Here is a 24,670-nt window from a genome sequence, read left to right on the forward strand (position 1 = left end):
AACCCCTTAAAGGGGTTGTCCTCTGTTACGAGACAATTTCTTTTTATTGATTAAATACATGTATTTGGGGCTAAAAATCACTTTTGGAATTGAATGTTATTAAAAACTTTGCACCGTTTGCATTCCATAGCCTTTTTATGACCACATCAAAGAGATTTAAAGAGCCTGTAAAAGCCAAACGGTGCTCAATTTTTAATGAAACTCAATTGCAAAAATGATTTTTAGCCCCCAATACGTACATTTAAGCAATAAAAAAAAAATAATAGCCAGAGATGGACAATCTCTTTAAAGGGGTTTTACATTACAAAGGTTTGATAAATAAAACCCTTATTTTTTGCGAGGTCTCCATTACATTAGATGTGTTTGCAGTGTTCATTATGTTGCAGTCCACTATGTAATATGGGACCTGATGAGCCAGGTACCATGGGCACAATGATGTCACCATCCCCATATAACCCCGCTGACCTTGCTGATGTTTCGCCTTTTGGCTCCTCTGAGCTCTGGCATACAGCACCACCTGCTGCACCACATCCAACTGCTCCTCCAGCTGCGGGAAATGGAAGTCGGTGCATTCCTGGCAGACTGTGGCAAAATCTGCATGGATAACAAAAAAAGCAATTGATAAAAGTATACAATAAATAGTAAATACTATAAAAGCAGAAAATAACAACACGTTTTCTAAGATACAGATGAAGGGAAATATACAGGTTTGTGTTTTCCAAGAATCTCCATGGGTTTGCTGGAGTGTTCGTATATTTACACCCTTCATGAATATAGATGTTCTGTACATAAATGTAGGCATTTGCTACACAAAAGCAAATTGCAGAATTGATAGCTGCATAATAATTAAAATGTGCTCCATGTGTCCACCCAGCTTAGTCCCACTTCTCATCAGCATTTTCTTTTGGTCTGTTTTCGTGAGAACTACCATACCCTATGAGATAGATGGCCTCATCTCCATACTGGTTCCACTGCAGAGCAGTGCAGAGAAGAGTGTGATTACCAACACTTCATCAGCTTTTGTCAAAGCAGTCAGGCTGGGGGAAAACAGGCAGTACAGCAGAGCTGAGCTTTGTCTCATTACAAATACTTCTGAATCGCCAAAATAGGAGAAAAACAGCGTCACTCATCCAGTTGAACACAAATATTCAGTGCTTTATTTCACCATTTGCGGTGTGTGCAAGAACAGGAGGACGTGTAGGTTCAAGGAGGCATGCAAGGAGAGAAGGAGGTGTATGGTCTTTCGTGAGTTATCGCTTCAATGGGTCCAGGTACTTCTAGCATCTCTCCTCCCACAGTGCTGTCAGCTCTGCTGTACTGTCCCTCCCCCCACTCAGGCTGCCATGAAGAATAACGGAGAAGTGTTAGTAATCAAACTCATTTCTGCCCGACACTTTGCATTCACACACAGTGTGATGCAGTGAGCAGATCAGACAGGTCTCACATTGAGAAACCTGCTCTGAGCTATTGTAGGGGGTGTGTTCTTGTTCTCCTGCATGTTGCCGCCTGCTTATGATTGGTCAACGTGATACTGGAGGAAAAAGTACAGATCCCCAGAGGTAGACTCTCGGCAAGATCTCTATCCGGGCCATAGATCTTAATATGAATATTAAATTAAAATGTGGATTTCTCTGGAATAAGACATCGGATCGCAGATATCAAGGTATCGTTTTATTCAGCTTCCTATGACCTAAAGGCTCATGTGGGCGGTTTAGGAGGGTTCATCCTACCCACAGAATCCCTTTAAAAACACAGCCGGCAGTGAGCTCTAAAGCGCCAGCTAATGGTGACTACAGGCAGCCAGAAATCTATTGATTAACCCCTTCCTGTCACATCTCGGGTGCGGGTGCCAGCTGCCTCGAAGAGCAGCCAAAGCTCCTATTACTGCCGTTTAACCACTTAAATGCCGCTGACAAGGTGTGTAATTGTTTGGCACAATTGTTCCAGCTCCTTCGATCTTGCGACGGGTTGTCCTACCGAATGACCCTTCCGTCATCTTTGTGCTCCCATAAAAGAGATCAGTGTGCAATATGTATATAGCCATCAACTGATCGCAGGTTCAGGGGAGAACAAAAAAAATGGAAAATAAAAAACCGCCTGGCGGTAATGAAGGGGTCATTTTTTTTTTAATAGAGGGGGGGGCACACATCTCCTTACCTCTTTTGACGCCGCTGTAGGAATTGATGCGGTTGTCCACCAGCAGGACCAGGCCGCACAGCGAGCCCGAGTACAGGGACAGGGCGGTCTGCAGACGGTGCAGCTTCACGCCGCTGCGGTGGTTGCGCTTGTGTCGGCAGAAGTCCAGCATGTCGGCCCGCAGCAGCCTCAGGTTGTGCATGGTCTTCAGCTGAGCACCTGGAGGGAAGGCGAGGAGGGATGCGACTGCCGTCAGACCACCGGGGACTTCTCTCCAGGTTGTGGAGTCATTAGGGAGTCATAATAGCCCTTACCCAAGTGTATGGTGAAGCTCTCCTCCATCTGCTCGCGCTCCTCGTACAGGGGGTGACCTGTCGATTCCTGAAAACGGTTCGGTTGCACTTTGATTTCGTCACTACGAAGGAAGAGACGCCCGAGGATGTGACTTCTCATATGCAAGTCTCACAGAGGTAATAACTTAAAAGGATTGTCCACATTTTGGGGGGACAGTTTTTCAGTTTGCTAAAGGCAAAAAATTAGTTTTCCGTAAAAAAATTGTTACCCTTTATGGCCGTCTGCGGAGTGAGTAAACTGAGAATCCATCAGTGAGCTCGCTCTAAGGCGTCGTTCGGATGTCCGTGTCTACATACGAGTCCTATCCGTGTCATTCACGTCTGTGATTTTTCTTTTTTGTCACGTACAAGAAACCTTGGACCCCAAGGTGAATAAGGCCTAAGGTCTAAAAGTCATAGGACTAGTTATCAATATCAGATCAGTGGGGGTCCAACACCTGGAGCCCCCCACCGATCAGATGTAAGCAGGTCCTATGGCCACTGGAGGTATACAGAGCCAGACCAGCACTGCTCAATACACCATATAGTGGTGTTCTCAGGTATTGCATGCAGCTCAGATCTCATATACTTCAATAGGAGCTGAGCTGCAGTACCAGGGCTGGCCACTATCTAGTGTACGGTGCTAGGGAGCTACAAAAATGAATGTTAGCCCCAAATATATACATTTAAGTTTCTTTCTTTTTTTTTTTTTTTTTTAAGGGGAAGCCTCTCTGTGCTGCAGTTACAGCAAACCGTGACAATCAAAGGGTTAAACAGTGAATTGGAGGTTTCTCTCATCCTGGTCCTTGGATCAGGAGCTTGGTTGTCATTTGACAGTGAAGCCCCTGCTCCTGGGCAGCGTGGGACACATGGGATGCCCTCATCCCTATACAAGTTAAAACTAATTTTCAAAATCTCTTGCTCTATAACTTGTCATCCACTCTTTTTTTTTTCAGTGGGCGGATCCTCTTCATTGGCATTCTACCAGCACAATATGAGCTGGAGCTTCCTTTCACTTCTCAGCATGCACTACCATTACCATTGTTCAATGGCTTTCTTTCCTTGAACTAAAAGCCCGCCTCTCTGTTATGTCTGCATGCAATTTGGCAACTCAAAACAGCAGGAGCAGAGAGAAGACCAGAGCCCACTTCCTGTAAAGATAAAGCCCCACCCACCATTTCTTGTAGTCACACAGGCCTGCCCCCACTTCCTGTAGAGATAAAGCCACACCCACCACTTCCCGTATCCAGACACGCCCCACTTCCTGCAGAGATATAAAGCCACACCCACCACTTCCTGCAGAAACACCCCCCCACTTCCTGTAGTCACAGACACGCCTCCACTTCCTGTAGAGAGATAAAGCCACACTCACCACTTCCTGTACAGTGACAAATCTACCCTCATTAAAGACCCACCTCCACTATCTCTAGAGAGATAAAGTCACACCCACCACCTCCTCGAGAAATAAAGATCCGCTTACATTTCCGATAGAGAAATAAATACCACTCCACACTTCCTGCAGTAAGATAAAGTCACACCCACCACTTCCTGTAGTCACGGAGATCCACCTCCACTTCCCGTAAAAGAATAAAGACCCGCCCTCCCTTACCATACAAAAATAAAGCCCCAATTCCGGTGCAGAAAGACCCGTCCCCACTTACTATAGAAAGATAGACATTCCCTCACTTCCTGTATAAAAATAAAGCCCCACCCACCACTTCATGTACAAACACCCGCCCCCATTTCCTATAGAGATAAGGACCCCGCAAACTCCAGTAAAGAGATAAAGACCCATTCCCACTTCCTGTCATAGAGACAAAGATCCGCCCACACTTCCTGTAATAGAGACAAAGACTCACTCCCACTTCCTGCAATAGAGACAAAGACCCGCCCCCACTTCCTGTAATAGAGACAAAGACCCCCCCACTTCCTGTAACAGAGACAAAGACCCACTCCCACTTCCTGTAACAGAGACAAAGACCCACTCCCACTTCCTGTAACAGAGACAAAGACCCCCCCACTTCCTGTAACAGAGACAAAGACCCACTCCCACTTCCTGTAACAGAGACAAAGACCCGCCCCCACTTCCTGTAATAGAGACAAAGACCCCCCCACTTCCTGTAATAGAGACAAAGACTCCCTCCCACTTCCTGTAACAGAGACAAAGACCCACTCCCACTTCCTGTAACAGAGACAAAGACCCACCCCCACTTCCTGTAACAGAGACAAAGACCCGCACCCACTTCCTGTAGAAAGATAAAGACCCGCCCCCACTTCCTGTAGAAAGATAAAGACCCACCCCCACTTCCTGTAGAAAGATAAAGACCCACCCCCACTTCCTGTAAAGAGAGAAAGACCCACTCCTGCTTCCCATAGAGCTATAGACCCGCCCCACTTCCTGTAAAGAAATACCCACTCCTACTTCACGTAGAAATACAGACCCGCCCCACTTCACGTAGATACAGACCCGCCCCACTTCCCGTAGAAATACAGACCCGCCCCACTTCCTGCAAAGAGAGAAAGACCCACTCCTGCTTCCCATAGAGCTATAGACCCGCCCCACTTCCTGTAAAGAAATACCCACTCCTACTTCACGTAGATACAGACCTGCCCCCCACTTCACGTAGATACAGACCTGCCCAGCTTCCCATATACAGATACAGACCTGCCCCCATTACTTACTTGTGCCTGCACTAGGTGCTGTCCTCCCCAGACTGACCTTGTACTCCTGCCCCTTTTCCTCGTTGCGCTCACCTGATAAAGCTGTTATTTGGGTTCTTGAGGTCCTGGTGCAGCTTTATCACCCACTCCTGATATTCCAGCTTCTGGATTGTGGAGAGCTGTTTCAGCTCTGTGCTCCATTTATTTTCTAGAATCTGGAGAGATAATGTATGAAGACATGAACGGTTCTTCATCAGGATGATCGACTTTCATTCGGTATTTTAACCCCCTAAGGACAGAGCCTAATTTATCACATAGGGGCAGTTTTTTTTGTGTGTCGCCATGGTGGGCCCTGGCTGCAATGGAAAGCAAATGGCATCTGTAATTATGTAGTGAGGGGCAAAGGGGGTGTCTGACCGCGTAGATGCTATGGTCGCTGTCGACTGTGGGATCTTAGGGGTTTACTTCCCCAGGATTGTAGTCACCTGTGATTACAGCTGACCGGGCTCATGATATTGAGCATCTATCCAGTATACATAGGTCCAAAGTATCTATGATGTCCACCTGCTCAAATAAGACCCAGGGGCGAGGGTAGTCCTGGTGGAGGCAAAGGACGCCCTGGTGATAGTTACCTGCTGAGACTCGAAATGCTGAGCAGCCACTGAGTTAACGTCATGGTCACTTAGTGACTTTCCCAATTCTTGCATCACTTTATTCATCTCTGAGCCTTGTCTGTGGGGAAAACATTGGCGATTATTTCACTATTTGATATATATATCCAAGTAATGACCAGAGGGGGGTTTCTAATACAGAGCTCACCCATAATAATTTATCTGCCTGCTGTCACCACTAGAGGGAGCTCACTGTAGACAATGACTTATTAAAAAGCATGTGCAATGAGCTCCCCCTAGTGGTGGCTGCTGAAAGAGACGTATCATGTATCTCTATGGAGGAAGCTCCCTCTAGTGGTGGCTGTGAATAGATAAAATCTTATCATGTAGCTCTATACAAGAAGCTCCCCCTAGTGGTGACTGCAGAAAGTCTTGTCATGTATCTCTACGGTAGAAGCTCCCCCTAGTGGTGGCTGCAAAGAAATAGATAGAATCTTCTCATGTATCTCTATCGTAGGAGCTCCTCCTAGTGGTGTCTGCAAACAGAATCTTATCATGTAACTCTACAGAAGAAAAAGGCATATCATGCATCTTTATGAAGGAAGCTCCCCCTAGTGGTGGCTGCAGAAAGAGTCTTATGTATCTCTATGAAGGAAGCTCCCCCTAGTGGTGGCTGCAGAAAGAGCCTTATGTATCTCTATGAAGGAAGCTCCCTCTAGTGGCGGCTGCAGAAAGAGTCTTATCATGTATCTCTGTATACAGAGAGCTCCCTCTAGTGGTGGCTGCAGAAAGAGTCTTATGTATCTTTATGGAGGAAGCTCCCTCTAGTGGTGGCTGCAGAAAATCTTATCATGTATCTCTGTATACAGGGAGCTCCCCCTAGTGGAGGCTGCAGACAGGATCTTATCATGTATCTCTATGGAGGAAGCTCCCTCTAATGGTGGCTGCAGAAAGAGTCTTATCATGTATCTCTGTATACAAGAGCTCCCTCTAGTGGTGGCTGCAGAAAGAGACTTATGTATCTCTATGAAGGAAGCTCCCTCTAGTGGTGGTTGCAGAAAATTTTATCATGTATCTCTGTATACAGGGAGCTCCCCCTAGTGGAGGCCGCAGACAGGATCTTATCACGTATCTCTATGGAGGAAGCTCCCCCTAGTGGCGGCTGCAAACAGACAAAAAATGTATAATTCAACTTCATCCTGGTCATACTAGGATAACAATGGTGTTTAATCAAATCAGTGGCTTAAATGGGTTGCGCCCCTTTGAGGACAATATGTTTTATATACCTAAGTGCATGCATTTGAGGCTAAAAACCATTCTTGCAATTGGGTTTCATCACAAATTTTGCTGTTTGGCTTTTACAGGGTCTTTGTTTTGCTGCACGTTCAACTTTGCTGAGGTCACAAATCAGATGAGAGGAGCTCAGAAAAAGATAAAAGAGTTACTGACTCCTTTGTCATTAATCTGAATGAGCTCTCTGCCGGATTCTCAGTTAGCTCCTTCTGCAGCCAGCAATAGACAGGGCAACAAAGGTGCTATAGAAGGTAAATGGTGGCAAATTATTAATGAAGCCCAATTGTACAAATGACTTAAGCCCCACATGCATGCATTTAAGAAAAAAAAGTCCCCAAAAGTGGACAACCCCTTTAATATATAAAGTCACCTCTCTCGTAACTTCTTCAGCTCCACGTCTCTTTCTCCCAGGAGCTCCGAGATGCTGACGAAGTAGTTGTGCTCCAGGTTTAGAAGAGTTTCGGAGGCCGGGGAGTGGATGAGATCGTGATAAATGTCGGCGAAATCCTCGTCCCGGTTGGGCTCCTCAGGTCGGGCGTGCTCCAGTGTCGTCTGCGGGGGGGGGGGGGGGGGGGAGAAGTTTCATAACGTATCGATAGCGGAGGACCCGAAAACCCTAACCCCACCATCTGATCCGATTTATAGCCCCCCTATAGAGGTCGATCACCATCACCTCCTGCATTCTGGAAGCTGTATAAGGACAGATCACCTTTCTTCCACAGCACTCTACTGCCCCCTACTTGTCATCCTCCTGTACAGCACCCGTCCAAATAAAACCAGTTTATGTTTATTGCTGCTCCCTGAGAACTCTGAAAAGGACGATATGTCCATAGCACCGGAGTGTAGGTCCAATGATAAAGGGGCATTCACCCCGCAGACACGCTATAAATGTGTGATAGGTGCAGCGATTCCTATTCTCATGCTCACTACCCCCCAGTCCAGCGACCAGAACCTGTGAGCACCTCCGCCCCATCCGAGCGTGCCCACCTCCGCCCCATCCGAGCGTGCCCACCTCCGCCCCATCCGAGCGTGCCCACCTCCGCCCCATCCGAGCGTGCCCACCTCCGCCCCATCCGAGCGTGCCCACCTCTGCCCCATCCGAGCGTGCCCACCTCCGCCCCATCCGAGCGTGCCCACCTCCGCCCCATCCGAGCGTGCCCACCTCCGCCCCATCCGAGCGTGCCCACCTCCGCCCCATCCGAGCGTGCCCACCTCCGCCCCATCCGAGCGTGCCCACCTCCGCCCCATCCGAGCGTGCCCACCTCCGCCCCATCCGAGCGTGCCCACCTCCGCCCCATCCGAGCGTGCCCACCTCCGCCCCATCCGAGCGTGCCCACCTCCGCCCCATCCGAGCGTGCCCACCTCTGCCCCATCCGAGCGTGCCCACCTCCGCCCCATCCGAGCGTGCCCACCTCCGCCCCATCCGAGCGTGCCCACCTCCGCCCCATCCGAGCGTGCCCACCTCCGCCCCATCCGAGCGTGCCCACCTCCGCCCCATCCGAGCGTGCCCACCTCCGCCCCATCCGAGCTTGCTCTCCTCTGCCCCATCCAAGCTTGGCCACCTCCGCCCCATCCAAGCTTGCCCTCCTGTGCCCCATCCAAGCTTGGCCACCTCTGCCCCATCCGAGCGTGCCCACCTCTGCCCCATCCAAGCATGCCCACCTGCAACCCCATCCGAGCATGCCCACCTCTGCCCCGTCTCAGCACGAGCACCTCAGCTCTATCTGATCAGTGATCAGTCCCAGGGCAATCAGTAAACTATCCCCGTTCCAACGATGAGAGATATTTTGGGGATAATCCATTAATTTCTACACCTGAGGCTCCGGTCCTGACATAGTGCCGCTCTCATCAGCATCACACTCTCCGATCTCCAGCCTAATAGCTCCAGCCTGCACTGACACACTGCAACAAACTGCAGCTGTGTCACCGAGTGCATATACAAAACTGAATGTTACCATATGCCGCAGCGAGCAGAGATCTGGGCAGATATTTTAGCCTCTTATTTCTCACCTCCTTATAGGATTTCATCCAGGCATTGGCCAAGGTGCCGGCATCCACCTGCCCGGTGCTCACCGCCTGCAGCGCCTCCTCCGCTTCTCTGTCAAAATCTTTAATGGTTTCTTCCTCGACAAACCGGGTCAGACATTTCTTTAGATCTGTTGGAAAGAGAGCAGAAAAAAGACTCAATGAAAAATTAATTTAGTACGACTTTCACAGGATGAAAGCTGCACAGAGTCATACATAATAATCACATAATACTGCCAAAGAGTAACCATATAATACTCCAGTACTGCGCCCAAATAACGCAAGTACTCGCATAATACAGCCATAGCGTAGCCACATAATACTCCAATACTGCGCCCAAATAATGCAAGTACTCACATAATACTGCCATAGAGTAGCCACATAATACTCCAGTACTGCGCCCAAATAATGCAAGTACTCACATAATACTGCCATAGAGTAGCCACATAATACTCCAATACTGCGCCCAAATAATGCAAGAACTCACATAATACTGCCATAGAGTAGCCATATAATACTCCAATACTGCGCCCAAATAACACAAGTACTCACATAATACTGCCATAGAGTAGCCACATAATACTCCAATACTGCGCCCAAATAATGCAAGTACTCACATAATACTGCCATAGAGTAGCCACATAATACTCCAATACTGCGCCCAAATAATGCAAGTACTCACATAATACTGCCATAGAGTAGCCACATAATACTCCAATACTGCGCCCAAATAATGCAAGTACTCACATAATACTGCCATAGAGTAGCCATATAATACTCCAATACTGCGCCCAAATAACACAAGTACTCACATAATACTGCCATAGAGTAGCCATATAATACTCCAATACTGCGCCCAAATAATGCAAGTACTCACATAATAATGCCATAGAGTAGCCATATAATACTCCAATACTGCGCCCAAATAACACAAGTACTCACATAATACTGCCATAGAGTAGCCACATAATACTCCAATACTGCGCCCAAATAATGCAAGTACTCACATAATACTGCCATAGTGTAGCCACATAATACTCCAATACTGCACCCAAATAACACAAGTACTCACATAATACTGCCATAGTGTAGCCACATAATACTCCAATACTGCACCCAAATAACACAAGTACTCACATAATAATGCCATAGAGCAGTGTTCCCCAAGTCTGGTCCTCAAGAGCCACCAACAGGTCATGTTTTCAGGATTTCCTTAGTATTGCACAGGTCATTGAATGCCTGCCTGTCCAGGTGACGCAATTATCACCTGTGCAATACTAAGGAAATCCTGAAAACATGACCTGTTGGTGGCTCTTGAGGACCGGACTTGGGGAACACTGCCATAGAGTAACCATATAATACTCCAATACTGCACCAAAATAACTCAAGTAGTCACATAATACTACCATTGGGTAAGCATATAATACGCCAATACTGCACTCATATCGCAAGTACTCACATAATTCTGCCATAGAGTAACCACATAATACTCCAATACTGCTCCCAAATAACTCAAGTACTCACATAATACTGCCATACAATAGCCATATAATACTCCAGTACTGCGTCTAAATAACTCAAGTACTTACATAATACTGCCATAGAGTAGCCATATAATACTCCAATACTGCGCCCAAATAATGCAAGTACTCACATAATACTGCCATAGAGTAGCCATATAATACTCCAATACTGCGCCCAAATAATGCAAGTACTCACATAATACTGCCATAGAGTAGCCACATAATACTCCAATACTGTGCCCAAATAACGCAAGTACTCACATAATACTGACATAGAATAGCCACATAATATTCTACATACAATATTGTCATAAAATAATACAATGCCCATGTAATAACGCTATATGGATTTTCGGACACGAGACCAGACTTGGCTGTCTCGGCTGCAGGAGGTTTTCAAAGAAGGGTCGGATGGTGTTTTAACTATGAATAATGACGACTCTAGAGAGAGAATCACTAAGCTAAAGTCTCTGCTGCACAGACGTACGAGACTTTGGTGGAATAAGGCTACCTTGGGGCAGTATTTGGCCCGTGGCTTGATCCCGAGGGGACTGCGTGTACAGATATTCCCCTCTTTTCCAGTGGAGGATGAAATATTTAGGTCTGAGTGGGAGACTGTTGCTGCCAAATGCTCCAGGGGGTTTATTGATCTGCTCATACAATTGGATACAAAAAAACTGACTGAGTTGGAAAAAGAGATTGACGCCATTCAAAATATCATAAAGGAGGATTTGACTATAGAGGCATTGGAGAAATTAAATAATGACCTGGATGATGATTTTAAGAAGTGGGAAAAGGAGATTAGTGAGACCAAAACCAAAAAATTACAAAGAGATAACTTAGATTACCGGGAAAATCGAGTTTATCGTTGGAGGATGGGCAAAAACAAAAATAAAATCCGCCCAGGATCACAAATTAGATCAGGATCCATTTCGTCTGCAATATCTGCAGATGAAATAAGTATAGCCTCTGATCGCTCTAATACATCGGATGGAGGAAGGGAGCGAAAAACACAGCCAAATAGAGCGGCCAAGGGTAAATACAATGGGAAGAGAAGGAAACTCACTCCTCCACCCCTATATGAACGTAGAGTCAAGAACACAGGTCTAGAGGTGATTAACCTATCCTCTCATTCATTATCGAATACGCAGATTGAGGTTCTAAAACTAGGTTTGAATTTTGTTCCCTCTAATCATTTTGATTTCTTTACAGTCGTAAAAGACACCCACTTATTTTGCCGTAAATTACTCCTCAAAAAACTACATGGCCAGAGAAATCTTGGGGATATATCTTTGAATGAGGCGGAAGCTGATGCTTTATCAGTGTTGGAGGATCTTCTGAAGGAGCAACAACCAGATTCTTTAGGTAAATTCCCTTCTATACTCATGCCTAGGTCAACCACATTCCCTCCCTTGTCTTTATGCCCACAAGTGGACATTTTTTGCAGGCTGGTCACGGAAGATTTGGCCAAATTGCCAAGGAGACTCTATAATGATAATCTTACAGTGGGCCAAAGGAAAGCCCTAAGGGAACTTCAGGAACTTGATTCCGTGGTAATTAAACCAGCAGACAAGGGAGGGAATGTGGTGATATGGCCTATCGAAAAATATGAAAGGGAGATTATGCGACAGCTGAGGAACAAGGATACATATCGCGTCCTGCCTCAGGATCCCACTCAGACCTTCATGACTAAATTGATACGCATCCTGGATCTGGCGGACGGGTTTGATGCTGTCCCTAGGAAAATTATGGAGGGACTTGTACCTAAATTCCCAAGAATTGCAACCTTCTATGCCCTGCCCAAGGTGCACAAGGATGCGGTGAACCCACCTGGACGACCGATTGTCTCTGGCATAGGGGGATTATGTGATAATGTCTGCAAACTGGTAGACTTTTACTTAAAACCATTGGTTGAGACGCTTCCCTCCTATGTCAGAGACACTACGGATGTATTAAGGAGAGTGGATGGGCTGTCTCTTGAAGCGGGTATGATCCTTGTCACTATTGACATAGAATCGTTATATACATCCATTAGACACGAAGATGGTCTGCGGGCTGCCCGTTTTTTCCTCGAGGGTACCAACTGGGATGGACATCTAATTGAATTTGTTTTGGAGTTATTGGAGTTTATTTTAACTCATAATTATTTTGTTTTTAAAGATAAGTTTTATTTACAGTTACAAGGTACGGCAATGGGCGCGGCATGTGCCCCGTCATACGCTAACCTCTTTTTGGGGTTCTGGGAGAGATGTGTCTTCCAGGGGGACGGGGCACGTGCCGCGGACCCAGTGGTGGGCTGGTTTCGCTACATTGATGATGTTCTGATGATCTGGAACGGTGGCGAGACCAGCCTATCCAAATTTATGCAGGAGCTAAATCAAAATTCATTTAACTTAAAATTTACTTATTCTTGGCACAAAACCACTATTGATTTTTTAGATATTACGTTATGTGTTGCCGAGGATGGTTCCATTGAAACGGATCTATATCGGAAGGAAACTTCCGTAAATTCATTGTTACATGCGTCCTCGGCACACAACTATTCCGTTATTAAGGCCATCCCAGTTGGACAATTTTTGAGGAACAGGCGGGTATGCTCCACAGAGGCCCGCTTTGAGAGACAGTCCGCCATTCTAACGGAACGTTTCCGGGCAAGGGGTTACAGCCGCCGGAGCATCAGGGCGGGGTATAGAAGAGCTAGGTCTACACGGAGGGAGGATTTGTTGGCACCAGGAAGGAGGTTTAAATGCAATGACGATCCTGGGGTCAGATTCATATCAACTTCAAATTGTCAGTGGCACCACATCCGGGAGATTTTGAACAGACACTGGTCTGTATTACAGACTGATGCAGTACTGGCCTCACATTTGACAGACTTCCCTCTGATGACCCAACGGAGAGGTAGAAATATAAAAGACAATTTGGTGAGAAGCCATTATGTAGCTAAAAACAAGAGTAGGAATTTCCTGGATGTGGGTAGCCCAAGACAAGGGTGTTATCCATGCGGTTCATGTGTCGCGTGTCCGAATATCCTTAGATGTGGGACCTTCAAGACTTCAGATGGGAGCAGGGAATTTAAAATTAGAGACTACATTTCATGTAGCACGACCTATGTCGTTTACTATGCAACATGCCCCTGCTCCCTTATTTATGTGGGTCTCACATCTAGGGAGTTACGAATTCGGACGCGTGAACATGTACGCGACATCAGTGCGGCGAAAAATGTAAAAAAGGCAAGTGATGTGGCAGCTTTAAAAACTCTGCCAAGACATTTTCATAAATATCATGATAGTGACCCCAGAGGTTTGAGCATAAGAGGTATAGAGAAGATACATGGAGGGATCAGGGGTGGCAATATCGCCAAGGTACTTGCGCAACACGAGTGTAGGTGGATTGTCACCCTTGATACTACAACTCCCAAGGGGCTAAATGAAAAATTGAGCTTTGCCCCCTTCCTCTAAAATACCTAGAATCTGTATTATGCCACATCCTCCCCCCTCTCCGTCTGTGCAGCGGAGGCAAATTAGATAGTTGCTAATGATTCATTGGGTAGGTTTCTGCCCATGTTGTATTCTGTGTTCCTGAGTACGGTCACCATCCTATTTTAATTTGTTATTATTAACTAGATGGCAGCCCGATTCTAAAGAATCGGGAGTCTAGAATCCATATATACTTTATTTATTCAAATGTAAGAATAATACAATTAATAAATAATAGTAAGAAAGAACAAAAAATGGCTGCACTCACCAGCTCTTGACAATTCTTGACAGTACGGCACATTTCTGATTGGTCGCTCGCGGCAGGCGGCAACCAATCAGAAAAGTGCCGCGCACCACGAAGGCATATATCTTTGTCCACCCTGAGCGGGTGTAGGACGCTGGTGACGTCACTTATCTCCGGACAAAGCCACGGAAGTTGGCACAAATTGCCGGAAGTAGTATTCTAGGCAATTATATATTAGATTTTAATGTTATCAGTGTTTACCTTTGAACGTTTATATTGTATTGTCCTGTCACCAGCCATGTGTACGATTATCGGCCGAAAGCCTCTCTGGAACCAATATTCACCCCATGTAAAGGTATCTTTATAAGTTAAAGATTCAGAATACTATGACTTTTATCATATCCTGAACAGTCAAGTTTTTTATGAACCGTTAAGGTTTTCTGGTTGAAGTAAAAAAAACTCTGAGTGTTTACAGTTTGAAACCATAAAATGTTGAAAAATTATGTCATTCTTGAGTATATCACTCAATGGTGCTCATAAACGTGTCAAATTTGATCTATAATATACTTTAATATACGTTACTTTAATCTTTAATATACTTAACAACAGGGCCCCAGACATCACACAGGGGGTCTGAAACACCGCACAGTGGTCCAAAATATCGCTGTGCTCTGCCTGGGGCCCCATATGCTGCCTGGGGCCCCTGTGCTCTGCCTGGGGCCCCATATGCTGCCTGGGGCCCCTGTGCTCTGCCTGGGGCCCCATATGCTGCCTGGGGCCCCTGTGCTCTGCCTGGGGCCCCATGTTCTGCCTGGGGCCCCATGTTCTGCCTGGGGCCCCTGTGCTCTGCCTGGGGCCCCTGTGCTCTGCCTGGGGCCCCTGTGCTCTGCCTGGGGCCCCTGTGCTCTGCCTGGGGCCCCTGTGCTCTGCCTGGGGCCCCATGTTCTGCCTGGGGCAACTGTGCTCTGCCTGGGACCACTGTGCTCTGCCTGGGGCCCCATATGCTGCCTGGGGCCCCTGTGCTCTGCCTGGGGTCACTGTGCTTTGCCTGGGGCCCCATATGCTGCCTGGGGCCCCTGTGCTCTGCCTGGGGCCCCTGTGCTCTGCCTGGGGCCCCATGCTCTGCCTGGGGCCCCTGTGCTCTGCCTGGGGCCCCATGTTCTGCCTGGGGCCACTGTGCTCTGGGGCCCCATAAGCTGCCTGGGGCCCCTGTGCTCTGCCTGGGACCACTGTGCTCTGCCTGGGGCCCCATATGCTGCCTGGGGCCCCTGTGCTCTGCCTGGGGCCCCTGTGCTCTGCCTGGGGCCACTGTGCTCTGCCTGGGGCCCCATATGCTGCCTGGGGCCACTGTGCTCTGCCTGGGGCCCCATATGCTGCCTGGGGCCCCTGTGCTCTGCCTGGGGCCCCATATGCTGCCTGGGCAGCACCCGGGGGCGCACTTACTTTTGCACCCGGGGGCGCACTTACTTTTGCACCCGGGGGCGCACTTACTTTTGCACCCGGGGGCGCACTTACTTTTGCACCCGGGGGCGCACTTACTTTTGGGGCCGCACTTACTTTTGGTGTGCGGGGCTCCTCGGCCTCCGATTTGGTTGGTGGGGCCCCTCGTCCTCCGATTTGGTGGGTGGGGACCCTCGGCCTCCGATATGGTGGGCGGGGACCGGCCTCTGATTTGGTGGGCGGGGACCGGCCTCTGATTTGGTGGGCGGGGACCCTCGGCCTCCGATTTGGTGGGCGGGGACCCTCGGCCTCCGATTTGGTGGGCGGGGACCCTCGGCCTCCGATTTGGTGGGCGGGGACCCTCGGCCTCCGATTTGGTGGGCGGGGACCCTCGGCCTCCGATTTGGTAGGCGGGGCCCCTCGGCCTCCGATTTGGTGGGCGGGGCCCCTCGGCCTCCGATTTGGTTGGCGGGGCCCCTCGGCCTCCGCTTTGGTGGGCGGGGCCGGGCCCCTCGGCCTCCGCTTTGGTGGGCGGGGCCGCTCGGCCTTCGATTTGTTGGGCGGGGCTCCTCGGCCTCCGATTTGGTTGGCGGGGCCCCTCGGCCTCCGATTTGGTTGGCGGGGCCCCTTATCCTCCGATTTGGTGGGCGGGGACTCTCGGCCTCTGATTTGGTGGGCGGGGACCCTCGGCCTCCGATTTGGTGGGCGGGGCCCCTCGGCCTCCGATTTGGTTGGCGGGGACCCTCGGCCTCCGATTTGGTGGGCGGGGACCCTCGGCCTCCGATTTGGTGGGCGGGGCCCCTCGGCCTCTGCTTTTGGTGGGCGGGGCCCCTCGGCCTCCGCTTTGGTGGGCGGGGCCGCTCGGCCTTCGATTTGGTGGGCGGGGCTCCTCGGCCTCCGATTTGGTTGGCGGGGCCCCTCGGCCTCCGCTTTGGTGGGCGGGGCCGGGCCCCTCGGCCTCCGCTTTGGTGGGCGGGGCCGCTCGGCCTTCGATTTGTTGGGCGGGGCTCCTCGGCCTCCGATTTGGTTGGCGGGGCCCCTCGGCCTCCGATTTGGTTGGCGGGGCCCCTTATCCTCCGATTTGGTGGGCGGGGACTCTCGGCCTCTGATTTGGTGGGCGGGGACCCTCGGCCTCCGATTTGGTGGGCGGGGCCCCTCGGCCTCCGATTTGGTTGGCGGGGACCCTCGGCCTCCGATTTGGTGGGCGGGGACCCTCGGCCTCCGATTTGGTGGGCGGGGACCCTCGGCCTCCGATTTGGTGGGCGGGGCCCCTCGGCCTCCGCTTTTGGTGGGCGGGGCCCCTCGGCCTCCGCTTTGGTGGGCGGGGCCGCTCGGCCTTCGATTTGGTGGGCGGGGCTCCTCGGCCTCCGATTTGGTTGGCGGGGCCCCTCGGCCTCCGATTTGGTGTGTGCTCTGCCTGGGGCCACTGTGCTCTGCCTGGGGCCCCATATGCTGCCTGGGGCCCCTGTGCTCTGCCTGAGGCCCCATATGCTGCCTGGGGCCCCTGTGCTCTGCCTGGGGCCCCTGTGCTCTGCCTGGGGCCCCTGTGCTCTGCCTGGGGCCCCTGTGCTCTGCCTGGGGCCCCTGTGCTCTGCCTGGGGCCCCTGTGCTCTGCCTGGGGCCACTGTGCTCTGCGTGGGTGTAGGACACTGGTGACGTCACTTAGCTCCGGACATTAGCTCCGGACATTAGCTCCGGACATTAGCTCCGGACAATAGCTCCGGACAATAGCTCCGGACAATAGCTCCGGACAAAGCCACGGAAGTTGGCACAAATTGCAGGAAGTAGTATTCTAGGCAATTATATATTAGATTGTTTTTTCTGTGTGTTTATTGTATTTTATTTTATTTTTCTTATATATCAACGGCCATTGGTATCATTTGGGCGGTATGATGTCTGTTATCTCCATAAAATATGATCACCTTGCAACTTGGTGTCGAAAGAAGAAAAAAGATGGGAGCTATGGATGTTCTGTTTCAGAAGATTGGAATGCTATGTTTGTAATTGTTTTTCTTGTATTTGCATTATAAATAGAAATATCACTATGCACTGGTCACTTTATGCACTTATTATATTATATTATTGTAAATGTATGTCTTATTTTACTTTGTTATTTGGAGTACAGTGGTATATTCATACCCTGGTTTTGTCCCGATACTACTATCTCACATATGTGCAATGATTTATGATATACACGTTTATGGTGGATTCGGACATCTAGCCCTGTAAGCCCCTGAAAAGATGGCCGACGCTGTTATCCTTCCAAAAATGGATGTTAGGCGTGCGCATGCCCGCTGTGGTCCAGGGTTAGCGTTCTGTGCTGCGCCCGTCCCTATCAGCAGAGAGAACATTACATGACGTCTATGGGAGGTGTTTTCCCCCTATGCTCTCTCTGCTGGGACGGTCTAGGCTATGACGAGCCGTGGACGTCACCGCGCATGCGCCGTAATGCCGGCTCCATTTCCGGTTATTCTGATATTTAAATGGCACAAGAACGACATTACACCAACCCTGCTGAGAAAGCGGTAACGCGAAACGCGCGTCCAGGGGAGCCACGTCACGAGGGGGAACCCTTTTCAAGAAACCACTATGGGTAAGCCTGACTTAGTGTTTGATGCTGGTTCGGCATCAGAGCCCTCTATCATATGTCACTAAGACATTGTATGTATCCTGTTTGGTTTATTATTTGGGCTGGGCACTCTAGTAGGTGGAATAGATCAGGAGCACATTTATATACATGTGCGTCTCCCTGCTGACCTGGCTATTATTACGTCCCTTTTTGTTGGTTGCCTCCTTGCTTTTGCGGGGTGCATATAGCACCTACCGCAGTATTTAAGGTTATTGTTGTTACATTTTTGTGGTACAAATATTGAATAAAAGTTTTAATTTTATATAAATAAGAATGTGGTCATGGATGTTTTTGCTCCACTGTTTTATACCAATCTTTATTTGGAGCTATTCCTTTTTTCAGACACCCTGTGGGTGTGCTGAGGGAGCTGATGAGGTCTGCTCCCCACCATTACCTTTGATAGTGTTTCAGTTTTCTTCAATTATACCATTGGGTAAGCATATAATACGCCAATACTGCACTCATATCGCAAGTACTCACATAATACTGCCATACAATAGCCATATAATACTCCAGTACTGCGTCCAAATAACTCAAGTACTTACATAATACTGCCATAGAGTAGCCATATAATACTCCAATACTGCGCCCATACAACACAAGTATTCCCATAATACTGCCATAGAGTAGCCACATAATACTCGAATACTGCGCCCAAATAATGCAAGTACTCACAAAATGCTGCCATAGAGTAGCCACATAATACTCCAATACTGTGCCCAAATAACGCAAGTACTCACATAATACTGACATAGAATAGCCACATAATATTCTACATACAATATTGTCATAAAATAATACAATGCCCATGTAATAACGCTATAGGGTATCACTTACTTCCCTTAAATTAGTGCTTAAATAATAATATCATTCAATACTCACATAATACTGATATAAAGTTCCACATAATGATCCCAAACCATGACCAAATAATGGCACAATACAATACCAACATAATACTCCTATACTATGTTCCAAAAATTCCAACATACCGTTCCCATATGACACTGATAGAGGGTGTACTAATTTTAAAAAATTCTCAAATAATAACAATACAGTTCCCAAATAATACTGCTATAGAGGGTCACCTACTACACTCATATAGTGCTGAAATAATACCATTGTGCACCCAATACTCTCATACCTGGAAATAGTGCCCCACGTTGCTGCCATTGAGTATTACATACTACTCTCATACAATGCTCAAATAATAACACCAAACATGAGCAACATAATATTGTCATACAGCGACCAAATAGTGAGACAAATAAATCCGCCATAGGGTATGACATACGACTCTTATTTAGTGCTCAAATAAAAATACATATTACTGCCATCCATAAGGTATCACATACTGCTTATACAATGCTCCAATAATACCACAGTTTCTAAATAATATTGAAATACAGTGAACGAATATTGTACACACATAATACTGCTATACAGTGCCACATACTTTGCTCATATAGTGCTGCAATAATATTCCCATACTTTACCCACATAATGATATAATTAAGTATTCACATCAGAAAATGAATAAATAGTAACCATATAATACTGCCATATAGTATATCATAATACTTTCACACAGGGCTCAAATAATATTACCGTTCAGTACTCACATCTAGAAAATACCCCCAGACCAAGGGAAATAATAACACCAGAAAATGCTCACATAATACCGCTACTGCAACTTAGTGCTAAAATCTATAGTACCTATTTAATACTTACATAGCGTTTCCACATAGTACTCTCATACAGTGACCAAATAATATCACATCCGAGTACTAACATAATACTACCATATAGTAACATATACTATCATACCGTGCTCCAGTAATATTACTGTGCTAGTACTATGTGAGTATCCATTGGCGATATTGCTCGAGCACTGTATAAGAGCAGTATTTGATACTCTATGGGAGTATTATCTGGTCACTTTGGTGGTATTATTTGGACACTATTTGAGAGTATTATGTAGATACGCTATGACAGTATTATTTATCAACATAATACCCCCAAACAGTGGCCAAATAATACAACCATAGACTGTCCAGCAGATAATACTCCCATAGAGTATCACATACTGCTCTCATACAGTGCTCGAACAATATTGCCAAACAGTACGCAAGTAATACTACCACAGTGTATCTAGAAAATACTCCATTAATACCGCCACATACTGCTCCCACAGTTTTCATAAAAAGGCCCCATGGTTCCAATGTAAGTGTCCACATGACGGAACCTAAATGAGCCCATCATGCAGTACTCACATAATGCTGCCATAGAGTCTCCAGCACAGTGCACAATTAATAAACCCGCAGAGCACCCACATAATGGTACCATACAGTGCCCAAATAAAGTCATATCTAGGGAAAAGATGGAAATTAAGAAAGCCCATCAGGGAAGAAGATCTAAGGTTCCCGTGAATGGGTTGTGGTGGAGACAATTACGCCGCACAACAGTGCAATATAAATACCGCTATCAGAGATTAATAATGGAATTTAAACAGTTAATCAGCAGCAATAGAGGCGGCTCTGGTCGCTGACACAGGGAGCTCAGACACACATGGAAGTGTGCGGCACAGGAGCACGTGGCACGGAGAGGGCGCTCTGCAATCTCCGGCTCACGGCACAAATGGAGCGAGACGATTGGCTGAGAACACGACCATAGAATCACCTTGCTCTACAAAACATGGCAGCTCGTGCAGGAGCATCAGACGTCCGTGCAAGTGATCGAGGTTCTCCTGGACTGGAAAATGGAGCGGGACGGTGAGGACAAAGCTCTGACACCCCGCACTGAACTTGTACTCGAAATCCCGCTCCGTGTAACAGGATTTCCCTTTTGCGGGCTTCATTGTGATTTCAGCTAGAAAAGTAAAAAAAACATTGATCAGAATCAGCAGAATAGTGAGCGCAGCTCTGGGGTATAATACAGGATGTAACTCAGGATCAGTAATGTAATGTATGTACACAGTGACTGCACCAGCAGAATAGTGAGTGCAGCTCTGGGGTATAGTACAGGATGTAACTCAGGATCAGTAATGTAATGTGTGTACACAGTGACTGCACCAGCAGAATAGTGAGTGCAGCTCTGGAGTATAATACAGGAGGTAACTCAGGATCAGTAATGTAATGTATGTACACAGTGACTGCACCAGCAGAATAGTGAGCGCAGCTCTGGGGTATAATACAGGATGTAACTCAGGATCAGTAATGTAATGTATGTACACAGTGACTGCACCAGCAGAATAGTGAGCGCAGCTCTGGGGTATAATACAGGATGTAACTCAGGATCAGTAATGTAATGTATGTACACAGTGACTGCACCAGCAGAATAGTGAGTGCAGCTCTGGGGTATAGTACAGGATGTAACTCAGGATCAGTAATGTAATGTGTGTACACAGTGACTGCACCAGCAGAATAGTGAGTGCAGCTCTGGAGTATAATACAGGAGGTAACTCAGGATCAGTAATGTAATGTATGTACACAGTGACTGCACCAGCAGAATAGTGAGCGCAGCTCTGGGGTATAATACAGGATGTAACTCAGGATCAGTAATGTAATGTATGTACACAGTGACTGCACCAGCAGAATAGTGAGCGCAGCTCTGGGGTATAGTACAGGATGTAACTCAGGATCAGTAATGTAATGTGTGTACACAGTGACTGCACCAGCAGAATAGTGAGTGCAGCTCTGGGGTATAACACAGGATGTAACTCAGGATCAGTAATGTAATGTGTGTACACAGTGACTGCACCAGCAGAATAGTGAGTGCAGCTCTGGAGTATAATACAGGATGTAACTCAGGATCAGTAATGTAATGTATGTACACAGTGACTGCACCAGCAGAATAGTGAGTGCAGCTCTGGGGTATAATACAGGATGTAACTGAGGATCAGTAATGTAGTGTATGTACACAGTGACTGCACCAGCAGAATAGTGAGTGCAGCTCTGGAGTATAATACAGGATGTAACTGAGGATCAGTAATGTAGTGTATGTACACAGTGACTGCACCAGCAGAATAGTGAGCGCAGCTCTGGAGTATAATACAGGATGTAACTGAGGATCAGTAATGTAGTGTATGTACACAGTGACTGCACCAGCAGAATAGTGAGTGCAGCTCTGGAGTATAATACAGGATGTAACTCAGGATCAGTAATGTAATGTATGTACACAGTGACTGTACCAGCAGAATAGTGAGTGCAGCTCTGGGGTATAATACAGGATGTAACGCAGGATCAGTAATGTAATGTATGTACACAGTGACTGTACCAGCAGAATAGTGAGTGCAGCTCTGGGGTATAATACAGGATGTAACTCAGGATCAGTAATGTAATGTATGTTTACAGTGACTGCACCAGCAGAATAGTGAGTGCAGCTCTGGGGTATAATACAGGATGTAACTTAGGATCAGTAATGTAATGTATGTGCAGTGACTGCACCAGCAGAATAGTGAGTGCAGCTCTGGAGTATAATACAGGATGTAACTCAGGATCAGTAATGTAATGTATGTACACAGTGACTGCACCAGCAGAATAGTGAGTGCAGCTCTGGAGTATAATACAGGATGTAACTCAGGATCAGTAATGTAATGTATGTACATAGTGACTGCACCAGCAGAATAGTGAGTGCAGCTCTGGGGTATAATACAGGATGTAACTCAGGATCAGTAATGTAATGTATGTGCAGTGACTGCACCAGCAGAATAGTGAGTGCAGCTCTGGAGTATAATACAGGATGTAACTCAGGATCAGTAATGTAATATATGTACACAGTGACTGCACCAGCAGAATAGTGAGTGCAGCTCTGGGGTATAATACAGGATGTAACTCAGGATCAGTAATGTAATGTATGTACACAGTGACTGCACCAGCAGAATAGTGAGTGCAGCTCTGGAGTATAATACAGGATGTAACTCAGGATCAGTAATGTAATGTATGTTTACAGTGACTGCACCAGCAGAATAGTGAGTGCAGCTCTGGGGGGGTATAATACAGGAGGTAACTCAGGATCAGTAATGTAATGTATGTGCAGTGACTGCACCAGCAGAATAGTGAGTGCAGCTCTGGAGAATAATACAGGATGTAACTCAGGATCAGTAATGTAATGTATGTACACAGTGAGTGCACCAGCAGAATAGTGAGTGCAGCTCTGGGGTATAATACAGGATGTAACTCAGGATCAGTAATGTAATGTATGTGCAGTGACTGCACCAGCAGAATAGTGAGTGCAGCTCTGGACTATAATACAGGAGGTAACTGCAGCTCACGATCGCCACCTGCAGGAAGGTGCTCAGCTGGGCTGTTTAAGCAGCTCACTACTGCCCTCTGGCTGTGGCCAGCTCCCATAACCGCGAATTGCCACTTTTGATTGACAGCTCCTGGTTGAGCGTCACTAACATGAATCCCCCGCAGCAGAACAGCGCCAGCTGGGGTTCCCCGTCACTGACTACACCCAGTACCTGCTTCACAGATGCTGCTGAGGCCCCGTGTTTAGTCTACGGGCACCGTCTCCTCCCGGACCGCGGCTATTTCTCGTCCACAGCCTCTTCATAACAATAGATGACAGGAGCCATGTTTCCGGATGAGCCTGAGCAGACTACGGGTGGCCAGTGAGACCAAACAAGGTCGGTGGAATGGAACGCATCACCAGATCAGCTCCACACCGCCATCTAGTGTTCACATCAGATATTACAGGCAGCATTTTTTTTGGAACCGGAAGCTGAATTTCAGGCTGCAATATATATATTTTTTTAATCATATATACGGTATATAAAAATCCAAGTAGGGTCTCATTTTTAGTATAAAGGGCAAACATTACCCCTTCATTGCATTTAATCACTTCAACCCCAGGCGATTTTCCATTTTCGTTTTTCGCCCCCCTTCTTCCCAGAGCCATAACTTTTTTTATTTTGCCGTCAATATTGGCCATGTGAGGCCTTGTTTTATGCGGGACGAGTTGTACTATTCAACTTCAGCATTGATTTTCTTATATAATGGGCTGTAGAACTGAAAAAAAAATTCAAGTGTGTTAAAATTGCAAAAAAAGTGCAATTTCACAACTGTTTTTAGGTTTTCTTTTATGTGCACTATATGATAAAACTATCATGGTAATGTGATTCCCCACGTCAGCACGAGTACGCAGATACCAAACATGTATAGGTTTGGTTTTTTTTATTATTTAAGAGGTGAATTTTTTTTTTTTTCCGTTTTTGTCGTCATTTTCTGGCATCTGGGGCTGGGTAAGGGCTTATTTTTTTGCGCCCCGAGCTGAAGTTTTTATCAATACTATTTT

General features: G+C 47.3%; 1 protein-coding gene across 1 annotated transcript in view; it reads right to left on the reverse strand.

Annotated features, from left to right (window-relative positions):
• The window catches only part of FERRY3 (FERRY endosomal RAB5 effector complex subunit 3), a 43,719-nt gene extending 19,744 nt beyond the window's left edge, over positions 1-23,975 (reverse strand). Inside the window, exons 1-9 of the mRNA XM_077266506.1 lie at positions 23,838-23,975; positions 21,053-21,241; positions 9,044-9,189; positions 7,404-7,585; positions 5,762-5,861; positions 5,223-5,344; positions 2,451-2,551; positions 2,158-2,355; positions 466-594 (exon numbers count right to left, since the gene is read on the reverse strand). Coding sequence (XP_077122621.1) covers positions 466-594; positions 2,158-2,355; positions 2,451-2,551; positions 5,223-5,344; positions 5,762-5,861; positions 7,404-7,585; positions 9,044-9,189; positions 21,053-21,230 — 1,156 coding nt within the window. The 5' untranslated portion in view covers positions 21,231-21,241; positions 23,838-23,975. The remainder of the gene's footprint in view (positions 1-465; positions 595-2,157; positions 2,356-2,450; positions 2,552-5,222; positions 5,345-5,761; positions 5,862-7,403; positions 7,586-9,043; positions 9,190-21,052; positions 21,242-23,837) is intronic.
• Positions 23,976-24,670: the final 695 nt, after the last annotated feature.

The sequence above is a fragment of the Ranitomeya variabilis genome, chromosome 5, assembly GCF_051348905.1.
Source record: "Ranitomeya variabilis isolate aRanVar5 chromosome 5, aRanVar5.hap1, whole genome shotgun sequence".
Lineage (NCBI taxonomy): Eukaryota > Metazoa > Chordata > Amphibia > Anura > Dendrobatidae > Ranitomeya > Ranitomeya variabilis.